At 33.5% G+C, this 25,315-nt stretch overlaps 1 protein-coding gene across 1 annotated transcript; it reads right to left on the bottom strand.

Moving 5' to 3' along the window:
- Window positions 1-13,473: 13,473 nt before the first annotated feature.
- LOC132632424 (serine protease inhibitor 5-like) lies at window positions 13,474-14,547 on the bottom strand. Its single transcript, XM_060348349.1, has one exon. It carries the CDS (start codon window positions 14,398-14,400, stop codon window positions 13,723-13,725), a length of 678 nt encoding a protein of 225 aa, XP_060204332.1. The 5' UTR covers window positions 14,401-14,547; the 3' UTR covers window positions 13,474-13,722.
- Window positions 14,548-25,315: the final 10,768 nt, after the last annotated feature.

The following is a 25,315-nucleotide window of genomic DNA, read 5'->3' as shown; positions in this document are numbered from 1 at the left end:
AATCAGCTATGGTTCTGCGGTGATAGACTAAAACTGGGCAACCCCTATACATATGTCTAACTGTGAGTGATTCCCCAACTGGGGTGGACACCTCAAAGGGTTCATATAATTTTTCAGGTTCAATACCAAATTTTTTAGCAACAAAAGGGGTTACATAAGATAGGGTGGATCCTGGGTCAATAAGGGAATATACGTCGAAAGTGAAAACTATTAGTGTACCTGTCACAACATCTGCACGAGCTTCTGTATCCTGACGGCCTGTCAATACATACAAACAGTTTCGCCCCCCGCTTGTGTTTCCAGACCTAGCTGCATTGTTCCCCTGCTGGGCCTGATTATTACGAGGTACTACTGAATTTATGGATTGCGTCACATTACCTCCAGTACCCTGTCTGGCTGATGGACAGTCTTTCTGAAAATGACCCTTCTGACCACATCTAAAACAGGCATCGGTACCCACACAACAATCACCTGAGTGTCTCTTATTACACTTGCCGCACATCGGATGAGTATAAGTCGACTGACCCCCACTAGCCTGAGAGTAAGAACTTGATGGCCTGAAATTCTGCTTCTTATCATTACGGAACTTAGGAAGTGGGGCACTTGCTGTGGACGGAGCAGGTACTGCTGACCTGTTCTTAAAGAATTTCCTGTTTCGGTTCCCGTTGAACTGTCCGGTAGACTTGACCCTCTTGTTGAACTCCTTGTTTTTCTCTTTTTGTAAGGTTTCTTCCTCCTTTAGCCTTGTCTCATTGCCCTGTACAAAAGCAACCATCTTGGAAATAGTCATTGCCCTATTATGTGTAACAATATTGGCTCCATCATACAAATGGGAATCAAGACCTCCAACGAATCTTCTCACTCTTGCCCTCATATCGGGTAACATGTGTGGGGAATGCTTAGCCAGGCTAACGAACTCCAAATAGTAATCTTGAACTAGCCTGCCATTTTGTTTGAGCTTCAGGAATTGTTCAGCCTTAGCCTCTCTGACCTCTACTGGCATAAAGTGGTCTAGGAATGCACTAGCAAATTCATCCCATGTAGCATCCGGCGCATTCTCACCTCGGGACAATTCCCAAGATTCATACCACGTGTTAGCAATGCTCTGCAGCTGATGAGCTCCAAAAGTAGCTGCTTCGGTTTCTGTAACTGTCATAATCCTGAAGATCTTTTGGAGAGCATCAATGTAGTCCTGAGGGTCTTCATCTTTCTTTGTCCCCGTAAAGACTGGGGGATTCATTCGGAGAAAATCTTTCGTCTTAGGAGACTCTCCATTACCTCCTGAACTTGACCCAGATTCCTAACGTTGGGCCTGAGCTGCTACCAGTTGGGTGAGCATGTTGATAGCACTCCTAACATCCCCGTCTGAAGCATTAGGAGGTGTAACTGTAGGGGCGATTGAAGCTGTTGCCTGAGTCGGAACAGTATCTTCGTGAGCTACTTCAGCGGCAGCTCTTTGGCTGGTGGCTGTGTTTCTCTTCTTGTAATTTCTTTTGTAAGGCATTTTCTGAAAACACGTACACGCACGAATTAGGAAGCCATCCTAAAAATACTGCTCTAACTGCACGATCTAGAATATGAAAGAAATGAGACAATCCTGAATGTCTTGGTGGTCAACTGTTTATATGTGTGGGGCCCTCACACATATAAAAGAGACCCCACTGGACACGGTTTCATAGACTCCCTAAAGATCCTTGAACCTAGGCTCTGATACCAAGCTTTGTCACGCCCCGAACCATGGCCTGGACGTAACACGGCACTCAGTGCCTGACTGCATGTGACCGAGCGAACCACATGGCATGCTGAATCATCATGATACATAACATAAGCGGAATATAACGTGAATGCATGATGAGCCTTCATAAAACGTAGTAAGTCATAATACTTAATAAAGTACTTGTTTAAACATGAGTGAGCCAAAATGGCTATACGACTCCAAATGTCTGACATGACATAACTGACTTGTCTAGTCTATGAAACCTCTATCATGAGTCTGACTGGAAAACATACTTACTGGGACAAGGCCCCCAGCATACCTTTAGATGCAAAACTAAATAAAGAAATACAATATCTAAACCCCGAATGAGATGGGGCTCACCAATAAGCTGGTACGTGCAAATCCTAATGAGCAGAAGCGTCGTCCTGTAAATCCGTACCTGCATCGTGAAATGCAGGCCCCCGGGCAATAAAAGGGGACGTCAGCACATTGAATGTACTGGTATGTAAAGTAACCGAAAGAAACAACATGGGACATGGAATAACATGATAAGAATTGAAACTGAAAACCTGGACATGAACATGAGCATTTGTACATACGTATATATATAACATAAGTAAAAACATTATAAGTAGGGAGAGCATTTCATAAACCGACACATGATATCACCACGTGGATACGTGGAGTCTGGTACCTCGCCGGACCAGCAGAGCCCCTATACCTTGCCAGGGTATAAGGTGGTAACGTGCATGATGGATCCATTCAGTGTAAAATTAAGGTATCGTCCTAACTGGGCGGAGCGATGCTTGTCCTATGGTAGCTACATAGTTTCAGGCTATCTGAGCCTTCTCGATAATTCGTGCAACTCCCAAAACATGAACATAATATAGTTGGCTAAGAAGCCCATGACTTTCGTGAATTAACTTGTACTTGTCTTGTAAGCATGATTTCACGAAATAACTTGTAAATATGGTTTCATGAAATAGCTTGTAAACATGTTCTTGATTTATGAGTAATACAATAGTTCATAATCATATATTTGTAATTAACTTGAAAACATGCTTGTAACTTGCAAAATAAAATCATACAGTTTCATATGAACATAATGAGAACACATGAGGAAGAATTCATGATTCATGGATTAAGCTAGGATTCCTAATATTCGTAATGGAAGATTAGGAATACAATAACGAACATAGATACAAAATTCATGTACATACATACATAATTACGGGCTACCAATATATTGGGTTTAATGCCCTAGGATTTGAACTTCATAGATTTTACGAAACGGATCATGGGGAAGAACGTAGAGATTCCCACATGTGGATGGAAGTTCTACATACCTTAACTTCCTACTTTTGAGCGTATCACAATGTCCTCCAATCCCTTCAACTTTAATCTATAGCAATACAGGTCATAGGAATTCTATATTAGCAACAATATCCATGCTTTGTTCATCTAAACATTTTATCAAACACTTAGTGGGCATGAAGCTCCACAACCCTCATTAATGGTGTTTTCTTCACCAAATCCCCATGCTATTACTTCTAGCTAATTCTACAATCTCAATTAGATGTAATTAACATCATTCTTCATCACCCATATGAATACAACAATCCCAAGTCAACAATCCAACAACTCTAGCATAGTTCATATAATTCTCTTCATCAAACCCAATTATTATTCTCCCAAGAATTCATCAATTCACAACTATAAATGATTAGGGAGTAGAAACATTACCTTTTATGAGTAGTCACCACGAAATCAACATCCCCAAGTTCGATTTTTAGCTTAGAATGACGGCAACAACTTGTACTACACTTTATCCTTCACGAGCCTCGGGATTCGGGGCCTTCAAATTGATTGATTCTCTACTTTCTCTCTCTAACTCTCCCCTCTCTCTCTCTCTCTCTCTCTCTCTCTCTCTCTCTCTCTCTCTCTCTCTCTCTCTCTCTCTATCTCTCTCTCTAAAATCTGAAAATGTGCTGAAATGTGGCTGCTAGGGTTAACATTTCCCTTAAATACCAAGGGGAAATGGGTTTGACCCAACTTGAAATCGGGTTGGGACCTTTCTGTCTTAAAATGTCCATATCTCCCTATCCTGATGTCACCTGTGGGCCCACGACCTATGGTTGGAAAGGTATTTCAATTATATACAACTTTAGTTCTTTGAGTTTTCCCAAATTCCCAATTTATGATAGGGTTATGGCCTCTCGAAGTCAGGTGACCCGAAACGTACTTACGGACCAAAATACGCCCCATGTTACGGTCCCGTAACACGAAGTACGGACCGTAACTTGGGACCGTACCTTGTTGAAAATTTCCAGTGAGGTTCTGGAAATTTTTGGTGTGTTACGGCTCACTGTTACGGCCCGTAACACGAGTTACGGCCCGTAACGTCACCGTAACGCAGCCAGAATTTCCAGCGAACAGGCTTCAGTAAAATGGGCATACCTTTTTGCACATATATCCGTTTGACCCCCATAATATACCGTTGGAAAGCTATTTCAAAGGGATACAACTTTCATCAAGGAAGTTTTCCAAAATTCCCAACGGATTTTCACGAAAATTGACTGGAAGGCAGACGTATCGAAAACTTAGCCGATTCTATAGGATTTCAAGTGCCTTACTATTAGCCATATTGAGACGATCATATCTCCTTGCTCCGATCTCTGATTGGCTTGGTCCTTATATCGTTAGAAAGGTATTTCTACATACTACAACCTCATTGAGGTTACTTTCCCAAATTCCAAACCGATCAAGGAGTTATCGCTGCCCGAAATAGGCCTATCAACCATTTTCGCAAAACGTTCAAACCTTCAGTGTTTCCACTAGAACTCTAATGATATGAGCTTAAACTCAGTTCCAAGATGCGGGGTGTTACAAATTCATCCAATTTCATCAGATCCGGGATGTGATATGGTTCCGAAGGATGAACCGGATATGGACAGTTCCAAAAAGATTTCATTCTTGAACAAAAATTCATTTTTAGATTTATTTCATCTATTCCACCGGAACAAGGGAGGATACACGCCACTCTTCGATTTTGAATCAGAAGAGAGATTTTAAGAAATAGCAGATCTATTCACTCTATCAATAACCGAGCCAGATCTGGCGTATCATAAGTTGAGTTGTGTTTTGCTAACAAATTTAAGTAGGAAACTCTCACACCTGATAGTTCAGTAGAAAACTACAAAAAAAGTGACGCTTGAGGTGTGTTTTTAACCATTATCTCAATTTTTAATACTTTGTGTTGCCGTGCACATTTTCATTCTCATCATCTCATGACCTTCAATTGAAAACTTTTCATAACGTAATCATTTTGTCATTATCGTTTTTATCTTTGCTTTAAAACTAATTTCTAGGGATGATATAAATAACTCATGTTGTTGCTTTGTCTTCTATTATATCAATCATGATATTATCATGCCGATCGCCATTACCATCCTTCTTGATATTCTTCTAACTGCATTCATTTTTTTTTTTTTTTTAAATTCTTTGAAGGATCTGGCAAAACACAAGTAAATCAATGCCTTAAATATTGGCTGAATTAAAACGACGTGAAGTAGATTCATGTACCAGGCACACATCCTAAGCACACTTAGTTTGAATATCGAACAAGTTGAGAATTAACTAACCTTATTCCATTGTTTACATTAGAATATCGTGCCTAAATCCTATCATGTATTTGGTTGTACTTTTGTACCTATGGCGTGATGTAGTGGTGGATATTCTCTCTTCTATGTCTACATTGTCAAGTTGCAATATTAGTGTATCTATTTTGTGGAAAATTCTCAAAAAAAATAAAAAATAATGAATAGCTTGGGAAGAAAAATCAAAATACTATTATCTTAAATGAAATATGCTGTGAATTGGATAAGAATGAATATTTCAAATGGCAACCTCTTATTGGTTCTCGTCTGTTTGATTTTCTGATACTTTTCAAAAAATAACCAAAAATAAAATACTAAATAAATATCCAGACTAGAAAAGAATATAAGCAAACCCAAAGACTAAAGAAAAAAAAAATCTAAAATCATTAGCTAATTTATTAAAAAGCTAGATTAAAAGAAAACATATTTTTGTAAATTTCTTTTTCTTTGCAAATGAAAACATAATTTATATCTAAAATGCGACTATCTTTTATAGTTTTTTGATTTCTCGAATAAAACATAAAAAACTGAATATAAGTCAAAAAGTCAAGATTAGACTTAAAAAATCTATTGGTAAAAAGGTGTAAAACTCAGATTCGTTAAAAATTAAGTGTTTACACAGAACATAATTTGGCATATAGTGTTGCGATAGCATATACGAAACACTAAGTTTGAATTTGAGACATTATGATCTGAAGTGCTGAAAAGACTATTGAATATATTTCATCTACATTAATCTATTTCAGTAAGACACTTTTTCTTGGAGTAAGATGGTGTAATATTCATAGATACTTTCTCTAATGAGTCATACGGCTTCCGTTAATTCCTTGGTCCCAATTTAATAGAGAAAGCAATTTAATTATCAAAAATAACGGAGCACCTTAATCACATGCTTAAGATTATATAATATATTGCAAGCTGACATAAAAGAAATACGTATTTCAAACACCATTCACCAAAAGAAAATGTAGAAAACTATAGCCCTTTCAAACAATGTGAAAACAAGATCCTTACATCATGCTCCAAGAAGAGTGTTATCCTTTCACAATTTTTTAATTATATCTAAATAGTATTTATGAAGTTGCTTTGCACTCCGAGGAAACTTGATCTATCCCCTCCGTTCACTTTGTCCATTATGGACTTTGCTAGGAGTGTTCACGGTTTGATTAAAAACTGAGTCAAATCGAAAATCAAAACCAAACTGATATTTACTTGGGTTAGATTTGATTTGGTTTTGAATTTTTAAAAACCGATAATATTTGATTTGATTTTGATTTTACTAAAATCAAACAGAAGAAAAAAACGAACCGAACTGACAAATTTCATACATAATTTGTATATATATACACACACACACACAAAATATATTAATTTTTATAAATACTTTTAAGTAATTTATATACTTTTTAAGCAACATTTTATTTATCTCTAATAGGCTAATGAACTTTATACCTTAAGTCGATTTTTAAAAAGAAATCCATTAGTTCAAACTCATTTATTAAAAAAAAAAAACAACTATTGAGATTTACCTAGATTTATTTTTTGTATTTTTTATAAACTTTATTCACTTAATTAAAATCATAAATCCTAAGACATTTTCTCCATAATGCAAGAAACTGTAGCTACCACAATAAAAAGGTAATAACGGATTATGAGTTGGAAAATGATAGAAATAACGGATTATGAGTTGGAAAATGATAGAAATTTCTCTCCTAATTGTAGGAAAAAAACATGAAAAAGAAAAATACCGTTAATTTTCTTAACTGACTACAACCAAACTGATGGATATGTAGTATATTTGGTTTGGTTTGGTTTTAATAATTTTAAAATCGACTAAATTGGTTTAGTTTTGATTTTCTCCCATATTAAAAGCGATCAAACCGACCCATGAACACCCCTAGACTTTGCACACTCTTAAAAAATAATAAATGAAGTACATATTTTACCATTCCATATTAATTGGTGTATAATTATATTGGATTTAAAAAATAATTTAGAATGAGTAATTAATACTAAACAAATTACTTTTCTCTTGATATGCAAAAGTGAGTAAGTAAAAGTGAAAATTTATTTTTGAAATAGCGGACAAATAAAAGTGAACAGAGGGAGCAGAAAGTTACATCTTTCAATAATTAAATAATCATTAATTATTGGTCAAATGTAAGGTGATCCAGCAGACGATATTTTTATGGCATAACTTTGTCATATTATCCACTAATTTAATTGTCCCACCAATATTTTAAGGGAGATTCCAATGATTAAAAAATTTAGCGACAAGTCAACTAAAATTAATTATACAGATTATTATTTTTCCACGTGGATATTGATACTGATAGTCGTCGGGTAGGGGCCTTTTCGCATAAATGCTCCTACTGTAAATTATTTCTCGTGGAGTCGTAACTTTATTAAATTAATGAGTCTAATTACTACTTGCATTAATTGTTTGGTCCAAACGAATGGATGAATTCCAATTAAAGCAATTAAGTTAAGAAAAATAACAAAATATCTTCGAATCATATATTTCAAATTGTTTATTTATTCATATAAACAAACACACATCTTAAACACGCTTAGGCCTCATTTGTTTTCATTAAGATTAAGACATCTGAATCTGAATGTACATATATATGAATGATTAAGACTATTTATTTTTCAACATAATGTATTTATTTAAATATAATAAATATACAATTTAAATAAAAAGTAACTAAATATTAGAAAATAAATACAAATTTTATAAAATAAAAATATTATTTGATAAAAAAATAATTAAACATTTATATTCGCTAGTAATAGTGGAGACGCTTTATAGCGGTAGTGGGTGGGGTAGGTGCATGATGATAGGTGGGATTTTTGGGGGTGGAGGGGAGTTGGTAGGTGGGGAGTGGGTGGAGGGGAGTTGGTAGGTGGGGAGTGGGTGACGGTGGGTCTGGGGGTAGGTGGGGGTGAGTGGTGGTGAGGGGGTGGTTGGGGTAAGGTAGGTGGGTGGTGATGAGGGGGTGGTTGGGGTATGGAGTAGGCTGGGGTGGTGGTTGGGGGGGGGGGTTAGATGGCAGTGGGTTGTAGGGGTTGGGGTGGGTGGGAGTGGTAGTGAGTAGGTAGGGTTGGGGTGATGGTGAGGAGGGGTAGGGTTGGTGTGGGTGGTTGGAGTGGGGGGTGGCGTGGGGTAGGGTGGAGCCAATGATAAAAATGATCAATACAAAATATCTCTTAATGATTTAAGACTTTGTTCAAGATCTTACTGATTAAGCCACATTCAGACCAATAAGTACTTAGATCTTACTGTAAACAAATGCACTTAATGATCTAAGTTCTGAAACATTCAGATACAGACCTCTATTAAGTACAGACAAATGAGGTCGTAGTTTAAATGTCGAAATAAAAGAGAAAAATTTGAATGTCAGAAGTTGTAAATAATAGCACTTTTATTCTTGTTGAATGATATGTGCACTCAAATCGCGTCTCTCTTGTGATGCTTAGAAGAACACAACATGACATTTCCATAAAAAAAAAAAAAGGAAAAACTAATGTACCGATCTCGAACAAAGGTTACCGATCTCGTGAGGTCGGTATTTTAAGACCTCCTGAGGTTGGTTTTGAAAAGCGGCCAAGCTTTTACCGACCTGCGCCTGATGTCAATTTTTTGGTCGGTTTTCATGAAAAACGACCTCAACAGGTCAATTTTGAACGTCGTGTTTTTTTAGCACCTTACCTTCCATCCAGATTTGTCCCGCTCTGATTCCATGTTAAAACAACAATTAGAGCTCACTTGATATGACTGTCACGACCCGGCTAGGGCCATGACGGGTACCCGGAGCTACCCTCCCGAGCACCACTTATCATACTTAACATCAAACTCATCCTGTGTATACATCATGCTCAACACAACACTCATCATAAGATAATCATCATCGCTTCCATACATGTCAACATATATATACAAAAACATGAGCTCGCGAGGCTACCGAAATGATATACAAATATACACTGAGGGGACTATAAGGCATCTACTACCTACACATATGTGTCTACGAGCCTCTATTAGAATGCTGAGACATAAGGACGGGACAGGACCCCGTCATACCCATGTATGTACACAAAGGAATATAACAAAAATAGCACCTCTGGAGTAGTGGAGTGCTCCTATGTGTCTACTGATAGGCACCTACGGATCTGCGCCGTCTCCCTGTCTACCTGTGGGTATGAACACAACGTCCATAAAGAAAAGGATGTCAGTACGAGCAAAGTACTGAGTATGTAAGGCATGAGTAATACTAATGATATGAATAAGAAATAAGGAAATAGAAAATAGATAGATGACCTGTATTGGCTGCCTTTTTAGAAGAAACACATGTAATTTCCTTTAACACTTTCATACATACATATATGCTTTTATACTATTGCTGCAGAACGTATAACCCGATCCATATATATCATGTTCTCATTATACTTATTTATCTCCATATACATATATATGTTGCCGTGGAACGTACGACCCAATCCATATATATATATATATATATATATACATTGCTGCGGAACGAACGACCCGATCCATTTATCCATATATCCCGCTTCCGGGCATCCTGCGTCCGGGACGGTATCATAATTTGCCAACTGATCAGGTGGTTATGCGTATATAACGCCTCTTCCTTTTCCCCATATCCCATACATATCCCCCATACATATCCATATATTCATATACCATAGAAACATATAGAAGAACTTAAATAATTGTTACAGTTACATCGGAGTGACATAAGTCGTATCCTCCGATTATGTTATGGGACACTTTCCATCACTAAGTCTCACCTTGGTGGAACTAGAGTCATAAGGTGAGATAACAAACAATGAATAACGTCAATGAGATTATACAATGGGATCATCATCATCATAAACATATATCATCTTCTTCTTGTAAGAAACTACTAAGACTTATTAGCTTTCGACACGTTGGGACATGAGAGGATTATGGAAATTTATGAAGAATTTCGATATCAGAATCATGCCTTTGAAAGAAGGGGGCAAGCCTTACATACCTTTGTGTCTCCTTAATGCTAACTGCTCTTCTTCCAAGCTTACGATTCTACATTCAAAAGGATTGTACTAAGATTAGATAATCGATAATACTCTTAAGCTTAAGCTAAAGCGATTTAGGGCTAATGAAAATTGGGAAGCATTTCCTTTGTTTCTATAACTTTCTCCATATACTAAACAACTCCCAACATCAATAACAATGCCCACGATATCGTAATCAACAAACTTCATTAAGCTAGACATTATTCAATCCTCACAATTCCATTTCAAACTTATCTACAACCATGATTACCATACGACATCATTTTTTATTCACTTAAACACTTCTTCAACATTTTCAATATCATTCATCACAAAATTATACTCATTACACGCCAAGAACTATGATTCAATTCAAGTTACCATTCAAGAATACCATTGTTTCCATATTTGAACTCCATATTCTACCTTCTTCAATAATCCACATCTTTCAACCACTCAATACTCTTAATAACATGAAATGATCATAAAACTTACCTTCGATTATGTAGGAACAATCTTTGGATGAAGATACTTCACTTGGAGAAAACCCAACTTCAATTCCAAAGAGATTCTTGGCTTCTAACAACCCTAATGGGCACCTATATACTTGATTTCCTTTGGTTATTCGTGTTTGATATTTGATATACGTTGGATTTATGTTGATCTAGTGTGGAGAAGGTTCTAGAGGTGTGGAGAGGGTTTTTGGGAGTATTTAGGTTCTGTTGGTGAAGAAAAATGAGAAAAAGCGAAGTGGGCCAAATATATATGTGACTTGGAACTTTTCCACCGACACAAACTTACGGTGGACATACGGTTCGTATGTCATACTTACGGTCCGTATGTCTGACCGTATGTTGGCCAAAATTCTGCACAACTCTCTGATGTTGTTTTACGCCTCTCAGGCATGATAGACGGTCCGTATGTCACTTTTACGGTCCGTATGTTGGGCCGTATCTCTGCCCAGTCAACAAACTTTCACGAAAAGTACTTTCTTCGATTATCTTAGCCTCAGAACCTTTAGGGTACATGCTTAATAATTGTCAAAAGTCTTTCTTTAACCTGATAGGGGTATCATAGCCTCTCTGGCTTACATTAGTTTGCTTACGACGTAATCGACGCGAAAATTTTCAAGGTGTAACTATGACAGTTTCTTATATCACAATTGTGTTTACAAGTTGCTGCAATGCATCTTATGAGCCCGTTTGGATTGACTTATAAGTTGCTTATAAGCTCTTTTCAGCTTTTTGGGGTGTTTGGCTGGCCAGTTTAAACTTTAAAGTCATTTTGTGCTTAAAATAAGCCCAAAAAAATAATTGGACTCGTTTGGCTTAGCTTATCTAAAGCAGCTAAGCTGCTTTTTTTAAGCCCATCCAAACAGGCTCTATATATACTCGTAAAGCTGCATTATCCTTGGAAAAGTTCTCTAGGACTATTATGCCGATCTAATGAGGTTGTAAATAAGAGTTCTAGCTCTAATGACTAAGTAACATATAAGAGTTATGCTTTGCTTAGGTGCAGGTAATGGCTAAGGTTACTGTTAGATTAGGAGTCCTAACCACCAAAAGCGGATTCAGGATTTAAATTTAATGGATTCAACGTTTGAAATTTTTCGCATTGGGTTCATTGTACTTATACAATTATGAGTTCATAGCTTATATTTATTGACATTTTAATAGGTTCTTACTTATATAATTACGCTTTATATCAAAAGTTATGGTTCACATGAATTCGTAGTCAAAAGGATGCATTCGCCCCCGCTAACCACCCTACCCTGGTTGTCATACATTAAGCTACCACAAACATGAAGTAGTGACCTTAAAATATGGGAAATAGCGTTATCCTAGCCCCACCTATTCATCACTCTGTTATGTCTCACCCTGAAATGTATGAGGTAGTGGCGTCCAAAAAAAGATTGAGTACAACGTTACAATACTCAATAAATATCATTCTCTCTCTAACTCAAAGTAAAAAAAAATATTATTAAGAAATCAAGCAAGCATCATTTGATATAAAAAATAATAATTTTTTTATTAAATCACGATTTTTAATATTTGAAATGAAAAGTCAAGTGTAATTCAATCTCAAATCAAATTTATAAACTTTCAATAATGAATGGATAAATTTGTTCTCAAATATGATTAGTTTAAATAAAATCATTAATTCTATTTCAATTGAAATAAGTCATGGAAATCACTTTCGACTCGACAGACCTAAATGTATTTACATTCTGTTATTATAATCGGAAGTATTATAACATCGACACAAAATTCCAGATCAACTAGGTTATGTACCTAGTGACGAAAATCATATACCACACTTTCTCAGGATGTGTCATCATAGTGTCGTCCAAATCGATTCAACTATGCCAAGGTCATTAGCACAATCTACCCTCTCATGGGGCACTCTGTCGAAGTTCCACACTATTAGATAGGATCTACGCTTACAACGGCAAGTGGAGTTTTGTGGAAACATCGGAATCATCCGAAGCCAATCTTGACGAACACAAGTAACTTTCAACATATTTTTATAGCCAAAATATTTGAATCTTCCCCCATAAGCTCCTCCTTTAACAAAAGGACAAAAATAATCTGATCTAGAATTCCGTCACTGTCATTTTGTTGCTATGAATGATACTCAATTTGAAGTTTAATTGTTTGCATTTTCTTTCTCTTATATATATATATATATATATATATATATATATAGTTGGGGGTTTCAATTTTTTTTTTCACTCTTAATATTTTGTGGTATATATATATATATATAGTTGGGGGTTTCAATTTTTTTTTTCACTCTTAATATTTTGTGGTACAAATTTTCTCTCTCTTAAACGGACACGACCAAATACACACATACACAAAAACACGCACACAAAATAAATACGATGAAGAAATGCATGCACCATATAGTGTTCTGATTCCTCTGTTCCTGTTTGTTATTGGGCTACATTGGTTCAATGATACTAATATGGTGTTCACAATACTAAATTATCCAACACCATATAATTAAATAAAAGATCTTTTTTACTTTCCATTTGAGACATTGTTGACACGGTCCAAATACTTATCTGATATTATTCCATATTTTTTAATTAGTCAGTTACAATACAAATGACGCATTTCTAGGTTTAAAAACGCTTGAAGAATACATAGAGAAACACTCCAGATAATCAACCAGAAGGAAAGAGCATTTATTAAGAAAGCCATGTTAAATATAGTATATGCTTAGCACAGGTTTATTTAGAAAGCTAATATGCTAAAACATACATAGAGAGCCATGCGGCGTTGTTAACTAGACTTTTCTGAATTGCACACCAAGAGGCTGGTCTTTCACTAGAGCCAAACGCCTCTTTCCATTTTGGGAAACCACACCCACTGTTTGACACTCATCAACAGGGCAGGATGGACAAGTAAAGGGACCCGGACAATACAATAAGTTGTAACCCAATTGTGGTGCTTTCACTATCGTGAACCAGCTGCTATCTTGTTGGCCTAAGGTTCCACCAGTCTCCAACAATCTTGCCCCTAGAGATGCATCGTAGTCCCCGACTTTCCAAATTGTATGATCAACACACAGTCTCGAAGTTGCAATGTCGAATTGAATGTTAATATCCTCAGTTTCATGGATACCAGGTCCAGAACGACCATACTTAATGAATCTAACAGGTGTCCCACTGGGTCCAACATCGGAGTTGTAACGAAACACGCCATCAAGACAAGTGGCAGTTGAATTAGGGGAGGGGCCTAGGTATACATCACCACCTGCTGCTCCCCGACCAATGGAAACAATACGGTAACTTGCACCAACTTTAAGTGCTTCACCGTTCACGTCTCGTACTAAAAATATCACAGGGAGAGCATTATCAGAAGTAGCAGTGGGTAAGTCAATGGGATTTTCGGAAGTAAAAGTCGATGAAAAGGCCACAAAGGGAATCAAACACAAAGATAAGAGGAATAAGCACTTAATCATGTTTACACAAGGAATTAAATAAGCTACTGTGAGTTGTGTATTTGCTCTACTAATGACGCCTTCTATTTATGGACTCACACTCATTATATTCCTTGCCATGTTTTAGACAAGAATAATATTAATTATATTATTCCTTAGTGGTTATCCATCTCTATAAGTTTTGCACATCTTATTATACTAGTCTCTATGTAATCCAGGCCGCCCAACCATCACAAAAAAAAAAAAAAAAAAAAAAGGTAAGTTATTTGAATTACATTACATTTGTTTTAAGGCGGCATGGATTAAGCTGTCTCGGAGTACAAAGCAACCTTATATATAATATAAAATAACAAGTTACTCTCCGTGTCCCAATTTAATATACTTTTCATTTTTAACCTGTTAAAAAAAGAATTAACATTTTTATATTTAGAAATCATTTTGTTTTAAACTTCCTCTTTTACCCTTAATGAATTATTTACAACTATTTATGGTTTATTTTAGATATGCGACAAGTTTAAAAATCTACCTTTATTTTTTAAACTCCTTATCTAATCAAATCATATCACATAAGTTAGGATAAAGTATTAGATTTTGGCAAATGGTTTAGGGATCTTATCCTGTATGCTGACTCAAACATGTGGTGTACACGTTGCCTTGAACAAGTCAGTTGACATTTCTCAAATGTAGAATGTTAACAAGTTAAGCTTATGTTAGACGGTATCCATTTTAATTTATGTGAATTTATTTGATTGGACATAAAGTTTAAAAGAAAAAAAAAAGACTTTTGGATTTGTGGTGTAAAATGAGGTATATATATTTTGTGTGGTTATAAATTACATAAAAATAAATTATTTTCAAATATGAAAAGGGGTCATTCGTTTTGATAGGAAAAATTAAAGGAAATAGGTTCACATGAATTAAAAACGGAGGGAGTATAATTTAAGTTTTTGACTATGTTATACGTTGTTAAAGATCAATTTGTAAGGGTCGAACTTTAAGGAACTTTCCTAGAATCGTTCTTCTACATTGAGCCAACATCGTAGGTATTTCTAGATTTGAATATCACAGCAGGCATGCCATTGTGTTCTTGGCGATTGGAGATCACAGAGGTGCTCAGGGAATCGTCTAAAGATAGTCGCATATGAAGGGGGTTAATTTCCAGTAGGTATCGGGCAACATTTGGTTCATATCACTCGTTGGGACACCTACTTTCCACTTTCATGCCGAACAACTTTTTATTTATTTTGTTATTTTTTTTAACTATATAGAAGCATGGGTTTAGGCTCATGCTTCGTCGTCCGTTGCCATTAAAAAAAAAAGTGTGGGCCCCATTCTAAACACCAACTAATATTTAAAAAAAAAAAGTGAAACCCACCATGTCCAAACTCGCGGAAAAAAAAAAGTAGACCTCATATTAACAAAATCAAGCAATATAAAAAAAAAGTGAATCCCATATTAAAAAAACAAACAATGTCAAAAAAAAGTGCATCCTTTATTAAAAAATCAAACAATATTCATGTAATTTCCAAAGTATCTCATTAAATCAATAATGATGGATTCATTGTCACATGCGTATCAACCCGTCAGTGGGAGCAAATGAAATTATTGTACAACAAAAAACATGGACCTCATATTATTGCTTTTTTCTTCAAAAGGTTAAGTAGCCAAATCGTATAATTTTTTATTTTTTTTTATATTAGCCTGAGATGTAATCTAGATATTAAACTGTTGTATTTGCTATTCCGCCATGTTATTTATTTGTTATGTTTACTAAAATAAATATACTTAAAATACTTATATTTTAAAATAAGATAGAATAAATTACTTTTTCATTTTTTTCCTTACTCTAAAAAATGTGAAAAGAGATTAATGTCATAAAAAAATTTAAATGGAGATCAAATAATTAATAAGGTAAATTAGTGAAATTATAATTCTAATTGGCGTTTCCTTAAAAAATCGTGCAAAAGACAACATGACAAGTAAAATGAGCTAAACCAAAAATATTTACCAAAAATTAAAAAATAGAAGTTTTTCATTTAAATAGAAAATCAAATTTCTATTTTGTTTCATTTTAAACATGTAAAATTAATATAATAATTTGAATTAGAATTATCCAAATCAAAATTTGATAAAAAAAAATAATAGGTATTGTTTAGGCCCAATCTACATATATTAACAATAGAATATTTTACACCTTTAAATTAATCGAATTAAAATTCAAAGTATCAACTGATGCTTAAATATTGCTATTGTTTTATCTCAAAAAGAGGAAAATAGTTTTCGTTTAAATAAGTCTTCTCTTTTAAAAAGTATTAATAATTTTTTTCCAACTTTGTATTCGTAGCAAACACTAATATAATAAAGTTTTGTATGCGGAGCACAAACGACAATGTTATATTAATCACATTTTGAACATATATATATATATATATATATATATATATATATATATATATATATATATATATATATATATTACTTTACTACTATACAGAAGAGTCGGTTTATAAGCAAGATCGTCGTCCGTCCTTTGGTCCCACTTTTTTATTTAAGGACAAAAAAATCTTTTGTGGTCCCCCCCACTTTTTTATTTAAGGGCAAAAAAATGACATTTTATACTTTATATTACCAATTCTTCTAAAAAGTAGATAGAAATACTTTATTATATTTCTATTTTTCTACTATATAGAAGCATCAGTTTACCCATGCTTCGTCGTCAGTCACTCTTAAAAAAAAGGTGGACCCTATACTAAAAACGCCAAGCAATATTAAAAATAAAAGGAAAAAAGTGGACCCCACCCTCTCCAAACTCATGAAAAAAAAGTGGACCCCACCCTCTCCAAACTCATGAAAAAAAAGTGGACCCCATATTAAAAAAATAAGCAATGTCAAAAAAAAAACGTGCACTCCATATATTAAAAAATCAAACAATATTCATGTAATTTCCTAAGTATCCCCATCAAGTCAATAATAGTGAATTCATTGTCATATGCGTATCAACCCATTAGTGGGAGCAAATGAAATTATTGCACAGCAAAAAACATGGACCGCATATTATTATTTTTCTTCAAAAGGTTAAGTAGGCAAATACATACAATTTCCTTTCATTTCTTATATTACCCTGAGATCTAATCTAGATATTTAATTGTTGTATTTGCTATTCCGCCATGTCATTTATTTGTTATGTTTACTAAAATAAATATACTTAAAATATTTATATTTTAAATTAAGATAGAATTTAATTACTTTTTCATTTTTATTCTTACTCTAATAAATGTGAAAAGAGATTAATATCAAATGGAGATCAAATAATGCATAAGGTAAATTAGTCAAATTATAATTCTAATTCATGTTTCCTTAAAAATCATGCAAAAGACAACATGACAAGTAAAATGAGCTAAACCGAGAATATTTACCAAAAATTAAAAAATAATATTTCTTCGTTTAAATAGAAAATCAATTTCTACTTTGTTTCGTTTTAAACGTGTAAAATTAATTTAATAATTTGAATTAGAGTTATCCAAATCAAAATTTGATAAAAAATAATAAGTATTTTACACTTTTAAATTAATCAAATTAAAATTGAAAGTATCAAGTGATGCTTAAAATATTGCTATTGTTTTATCTCAAAGAGAGGAAAATAGTTTCCTTTTAAACAAGTCTTCTCTTTTAAAAAGTATTAATAAATTTTTGTCGACTTTGTATTCATAGCAAACACGAATATAATAAAGTTTTAGATATAGAGCACAAACTACAATTTTATATTAATTTTGTTTTGAACATAGTGTATATATATATATATATATATATATATATATATATATATATTATCACTATCCAAACACAACTACATACACATAAATACACTATAATCCAAAGTGTTGAGCTCGTGCGTAGCACGGGCATAGGCCATCTAGTTAAATAGAAAAGCCAAAAGAAATTTTTCACACGTTATACATTGTTCCGATATTTCTAAATAAATGAATTGTTATTTATTTATTATTACATGCAAGTTTATGTCATGTTTTTCATCTAAATATGTCTGTTATAGTATTTATGTTTAGTTTTTTGTGCCCGCAATCAAATCACTTATTTGTCTGTCCTTGCTATATGACAATCCTCCACAATTTCATTCAGAGTTTGTATAACATCATATAACAACACGAACTCTCGTTTTGAGTATTTGTATTTCAAATCATATATTTTAAGACTTTCTAGAGATTGGTATTATAATTTGGATTTGTTGATAGGGCTTGGATTGGGGCATGAGAGGCTCGTGGTTGTTCAACATCGATAAATTGTCGATGAATAACGAAGACATGGCAAGAGATGAGCCATAACCATTAAGGTGCGACTTCTTCCATCTAGCTCCATGCATGTGAACTGCAACTCTCTTGAAGATCGGTGTGTTTAGCTGTCCAATTCAAGAAGTAGATGAAAACAAAAAAAAAAGAGAAGGTAAGAGGGTTTAGAAGAAAGAAGAAAGAAGAAAGAAAAAAGAAGAAAAACAGGATCTCAAAAATCTTAATTTTGAGAGTTTTGTTGGAGGCCGGTTATCTATGTTACTGTGAAATTTTTAGGGCAATTAGCAGGAATGCCCCTATTATGGGGTGTCTTTAAAATGGTGGTCCTTCGCTAGGGACCGCTTAGTCATGAGTTCAAACCCTCACTCAGGCGAAAATTAAAAAACAAATTCGCAAGGCATAAGTTCATAAAAAAAGCGGAGTTGTAGACAGAATTTGCAAATTCTGCCCATTTCTGCCTAAAGGCAGAATTTGCAAATTTTGCCCCATGCAAGTTCTGCCTTAAGGCAGAAATTCTGCCTAGCGAAAAAAAAAAAAAAAAATCACTAAGCAGGGGTTCGAACCCGTGACCAAGGGGTCCCTACCGAAGGGCAAATCTTAAAGACCACAAATTTGGAAGGGAAAACTTAAAGACCACCCCAAATAAAGGGCAATCCACACACAACAACAAAAAGAAATTTTTATTGTTATATTCTAAAGTTTTATTGTTATATTCTAAAGTGAAATAACGATGTAAGTTACTTACCATAAGTATGAAGTTTATTTTGTATATATCTGTAAAACTTCCTATTTTAAATATGGGTGCTAAAATTGGCTACCTGATGTCATCTTTACCTGTAATCACCAGTCACCACCATTATGTTGGATAAACAGTGAATCATCAGCTTATGCTTTTCATTCGAGTGGCATTATTGACTTACGTTCTGCACTTTTAACAGGGTATTTAGGAATAGAAAGTACTGTTAGACAATATTTATAGATTTGCCAAGCATGATACGGTGAAAGGGGAATAAGCTTATGTTTATTTGTTTGTTCTATATTTTAATTAAGAAAATAATTATAGTAGTAAACAAGATATGGTAATATTTTGAAAAAAGAAAAAGAAATTGAGAATGAAAGCTACAATGGTAACTTAAAATTGAAAAGTATTAAAATAGAGTCTTGTCTTTCATACAATATTTATTTAAAGATTATTATTTTTAGAGAGCTTTGTAGACATAAGAATTTTTTGGAATTAAAATCCATATTAAATTTTGGATAAATTCTTAATTTCATGAAATATCAAGTCCAAATCAAGACTGAATTATTTAATCCTAGACATGGATTTAAAGTAAAGTCCAACTTTATTTGGGTTGGTACATTGAGTTGGTCTTCACATGATGAGCCCATTCTATTAGCCCAAGGTTTATGCCACGTATCATCTGACGTGATGCGCCAAGTCAAGTCAAGGGCCAATAAAATCCTGCCAAGTACATAAGTGACACAGCATGCCAAGTCAATAGAAGAACCGATCAAATGTCGCAAAGTGTTTAGATCACATAGTTCAATTAGTCATATACACACTCTGACTCTCCCTGCAACTATAGATAGGGGTCTTCATAAAGCCAAAAGGCATAAAGAAAAATACATAGAGAAGCTCTCATCCCCAAAGGTGATCCGCAAGCCTTCCGCATACTAAGAAGTCCCCTCTCTCTCTCTCTCTCTACACACACACACACACACACATTCTCTCGGTCCCAAATGGATTGACACTTTTCGCTTTGCCAGAGTCAAACGAGTTGTTCTTTGACCGTAATTTTTTCATACATCTTTTAAATACTTTAAATTATTAATTATGGTGACTTATAGTACTTTTTACGTAGTTTTCAAATATGTAAATTTTATTTCGAAAAAATAAAAGATTTTATGTTAAATCACACGGTCAAAATGAAAAAGTTTAACTTATATATCTATATATATATATATATATATTTTTTTTTCTAATAGAATATTTACTTACTTAATAATAAGCCTATGGTTGATTTAAAAAAAATTACTTACATATGGAATATTAAATATTGTTGTGTCAATTTGTGGTTTGATTGTTTGCATATTCTCTCTCGTAAACAGACTAGCAATACATGCCCGTGCGATGCACGGGTCGAACATGTCTATTCACTTTAATTAGTCAGTCTTTAAATTTTTTTTTAAAAAAATAACTTTTAAAAACATTTTTATTGTTATTATATATAGCAACATATACAAAATGTATTTTATGTACCATTACTTTAGTTATAATTAAAAAATGGAGTTGATGGAATTAAGTCTTTGAGATGGAAAGAGTCGGACTTTTTTCTCATTGTCATGACAATGAAATTTGTTCATAGATATAAAAGAAAATTAGTAAGAATATGAGGGAAAATTAATATTTTGATTCTAAATTTTTTCTTTTAAATTCTTTAATATTTTATATATATACTGACAGGTTGATATCCATTTCAGTTAAGCAACTGTTCAGATCCAAACATATGAACCATTGTTGTATAAATTGGATTTTTTAAAAGCAAAACTAATAAAGTATTTTTATTAAATTAATTAAAAAATGTATTATAATTTTTTATATTAACAGTTACTGATAAAACAAATTGTTATAGAGAAATCAAAATTAGTAAGATATATGTTATACCATTAATCACCAAATTTTAATTCTGAAATGAAAATATAAAGGGATACATTTTATAAATGTAAAGAAACAATAATCAGAGACTGCAAAGGAGAGTAGTATTGACAATGAGGGAAAACGGGGATAAAAATCACTCCCTCCCTTTACTTTTACTTGTCGACGTTAACATATCAAGGGAAAAAAAAAGTTTTTCTTCTTATTTTGCCCTTCACATTAATTATTTATTTTCAAATCATTTTCTGAGGCTATTGAGACTATATACCAATAAATACAGATATTATGATAAAATATATACTTTATTGATTAATTCTCAAAGAACGTGAAAAGTCAAAAGTAAACAAGTTACGTGTAGGAGAATTAAAAGAACTTTTGGTACAAATTTGCATTGCTGTTGTTCGTCCTCTCTTCACGTTTAGAGTATTGAAAAAGAAGGAAAACGGGGATAAAAGTCACTCTCTCTGTTTACTTTTACTTATCCACGTTAACATATCAAGAGAAAGAAACTAATATGGCAATTATTAATTAGTATGAAACTTCAATTATGTTGATTTTGTATAAAGATAACAACTACGCATATATTATAGGCATACATATTTGTATACATGTCATCCTTTTTCTTGTATTCCTTTATTTATCATGGGGACCATCAAGCTAGGCAACGCAAGAAGAGTGGGGAGTATCATGCAGAAGGGGATGGCCATTAATTTTCATGGAATTAATGAGTGAATATTTGTGTGTTCTTATTATTAGTTTTACCTTTTAATTACTCATTTTCAAATTATTTTCGAAGGCTATTGAGACTTACACCAATAAATATGAATATTATGGTAAAATATATACTTTCTCTGTCTCATATTACTTGTCACTTTCCCTTTTGCACGCCTCTTAAGAAATCAGTATCTGGCCATATCTCTCTCCAATAAATGCATTCTAATCAAAATTGACTATTTTCAAGAACATTTATTACTAAGGGTAAGATGAGAAAGATTTAATTAATTTTATCTTGATTTTGTAAATGAACAAGTAATTTGGACATATATTTTTAGTAATGTGGCCAAGTAATATGGGACGGAGAGGATAAGATGTGAAAGATTTAATTAATTTTATCTTGGTTCTGTAAATGAACAAGTAATTTGGACATATATTTTTAATAATGTTGAGTACTTCATTTATGAACAAGTAAAAGTGCACGGATGAAATAAATATGTATCGGACAATTAAGATTAAAGTGCATACTTGTATACATGAGCAGAGAATAAATATTCATTAAAAATGTAGTTTAGTAATGTAGCCAAGTAATATGGAATGGAGGGAATACTTCATTTATTAATTCTTAAAGAATTTGAAAAGTCAAAAGTCAACAAGTATAAATGCACAGAGGAAATAAATGTGTCAGAGAAGTGCATACGTATATACATAAGAAGAGATAAATATTTAGTGCTATGACATATGACACGTGGGATAAAAAAGTAATTGGTTAAAATGTACCATTTATATATTTTGTGGTACAAATTTCTATTGTTGTGTTAGTTCTCTATTCACACTTAGATATATTAGAAATAGAAAAGAAGAAAAATATAGAACAGAAAAATAGACATATATTTTTAGTAATGTGGCCAAGTAATATGAACGAAGAGAGTACTTCATTTTTATTAATTCTTAAAGAACGTGAAAAGTGAAGTATAGTAATGTGGCCAAGTAATATGGGACGAAGATAGTACTTCATTTATTAATTCTTAAAAAACGTGAAAAGTCAAGAAATGTGGCCAAGAAATATGGAACGGAAGGAATACTTCATTTATTAATTCTTAAATAACGTGAAAAGTAAAAAGTGAACAAGTAAAAGTGCACGGAGAAAATAAATGTGTCGGATAATTAAAATTGAAATGCATACATGTATACATGGGAAGAAAATAAATATTCAGCAAAAACGTGAAAAGTCAAAAGTGAGCAAGTAAAAGTGCACGAAGGAAATAAATATGTGTCGGAGAATTAAAATAGAAGTGCACATGTGTATACATGAGAAGAGAATAAATATTCAGTATTATGGCATATATCCGCGTGGAATTTATTAATTCTTAAAGAATGTGAAAAGTCAAAAGTGAACAAATTAAAGTGCACAGAGGAAATAAATTTGTGTAGAGAATGAAAATTGAAGTGCGTATGTCTATACATAAGAAGAGAACAAATATTCAGTTAGAACACGAAAAGTCAAAAGTGAACAAGTAAAAGTGCACAGAGGAAATAAATGTATCGGAGAATTAAATTTGAAGTGCATATGTGTATACATGAGAAAGGAATAAATGTTACGTATTATGACATATATCTACGTGGGATATAAAAATAGTTGAATAAAGTGTACAAGTTATATAGCTTCTGATACAAACATTCATTACGTGTATAATTTGTAAAGCTCATGGTATAAGCTGGAGGAGCGGTGTTCGTCCCTCCTCCACGCTTATATCTCTCTTGTAAACAGATACGGGCCAGCCCACACGATTCTTTTTTACTTTCCATGTGAAATTTTGTTCACACGGACCTAAAGGTGTCAACCGGTTCATTGTAACCGGTTTTAACCGGTAACCGGACCGGTTAAACCGGAACCGGTATAACCGGTTAACCGGATATTAGTTTACCGGTCCAGTTCTAAATTTTTTTTAACCGGAACCGGACCGGTTAAACCGGTTAAAAAAAAAAAAAAAAAGGAAAGAGCCGTTGGGCCTCGGTAATGGACCGTTGGCAACGGTCCATTTGCAAAAATGGTCGTTGCCAAATGGTCATTTTCTTAATTTTTGGCCCCCAATTTTTTTTTTTTAACACTTTAACCCCTCCCCCACCCCTATATAAACCCTTCTTCATTTTCATTTCAATTCACTCTTCTTCATCTTTCTCTCAAATCTCAATCTTTAGCTGAAGCCGATCTCGCTATTGATGATGAGTTTAGAAAAGTTTTTACTCATTATTCTAGTTTGGAAGAACGTGCTACACCCGTTGCTCCACGCCTACTACTTCTCAGAGTAGCAAAAAGGGCTTGTCGGGTTTAAAAGTTTTACATTCACAGCCAACTTCTTCTTCTACTGCAAACTTTGATGAATTTAACTTTTATTTGATGCAGCCAAATGTGGATATCAAGGATGACTTGGACGTCTTAGCATGGTGGAAGAAGTACAAGGCAAGCTATCCGGTACTTTCAAGAATGGCTCGAGATATCCTTACGGTTCAAGTATCAACCGTGGCTTCGGAGAGCGCATTTAGCCAAGGAAGACAACAAATTGGAGACCATAGACATTCATTATCCGGCTTTAGCTTGCAAGTACTAGTGTGCATTCGAGATTGGATTAGATCGGAGCGACGCAACCAAAACTCAGAAGCGGAGCAAGGCGAAGAGGAAGAAATTGAAGATTTGATAGCTAGTGGACCGGACCAAATGGAAGACTTTGAAGATATTTCCATGACCGAATATGATGTGGGGGAAATTAACGAAATGGTTCAAAATTGGTGATTTTATTATTCTACTATTTTTGTATAACTCATGTATTATTTGCAAGTTAAAAAAAAATACAACTTGCAAATAAATGTTATCCAAGAATGAATAAAATATATGGCTTATTGAGCTTTCTTCTATTTACTTGTGTTCATATTTTTACTTTTATTAAGTTAGGAATATAAGTATATATAGTATATATAGTATATAAGTAATATATAAGTAAGTATATATAGTATATAGTACATATATATAAGTATATATAGTATATATACTATATATATTAAGTTATACACATATATAAGTATATATATTATATAAATATATATAGTATATATATTAAGTATATATTGTATATATAGTAGATATGTATACATAGTATATATATTAAGTTATACCTATATATATATATATATATATTAAGCTATACCTATATATAGTATATAGTACATATATATACATATATATAGTATATATATTAAGTTA

Source organism: Lycium barbarum, chromosome 3, assembly GCF_019175385.1.
Source record: "Lycium barbarum isolate Lr01 chromosome 3, ASM1917538v2, whole genome shotgun sequence".
NCBI classification, from domain to species: Eukaryota; Viridiplantae; Streptophyta; class Magnoliopsida; order Solanales; family Solanaceae; genus Lycium; species Lycium barbarum.
This window is presented reverse-complemented; position numbering and strand designations above follow the sequence as displayed.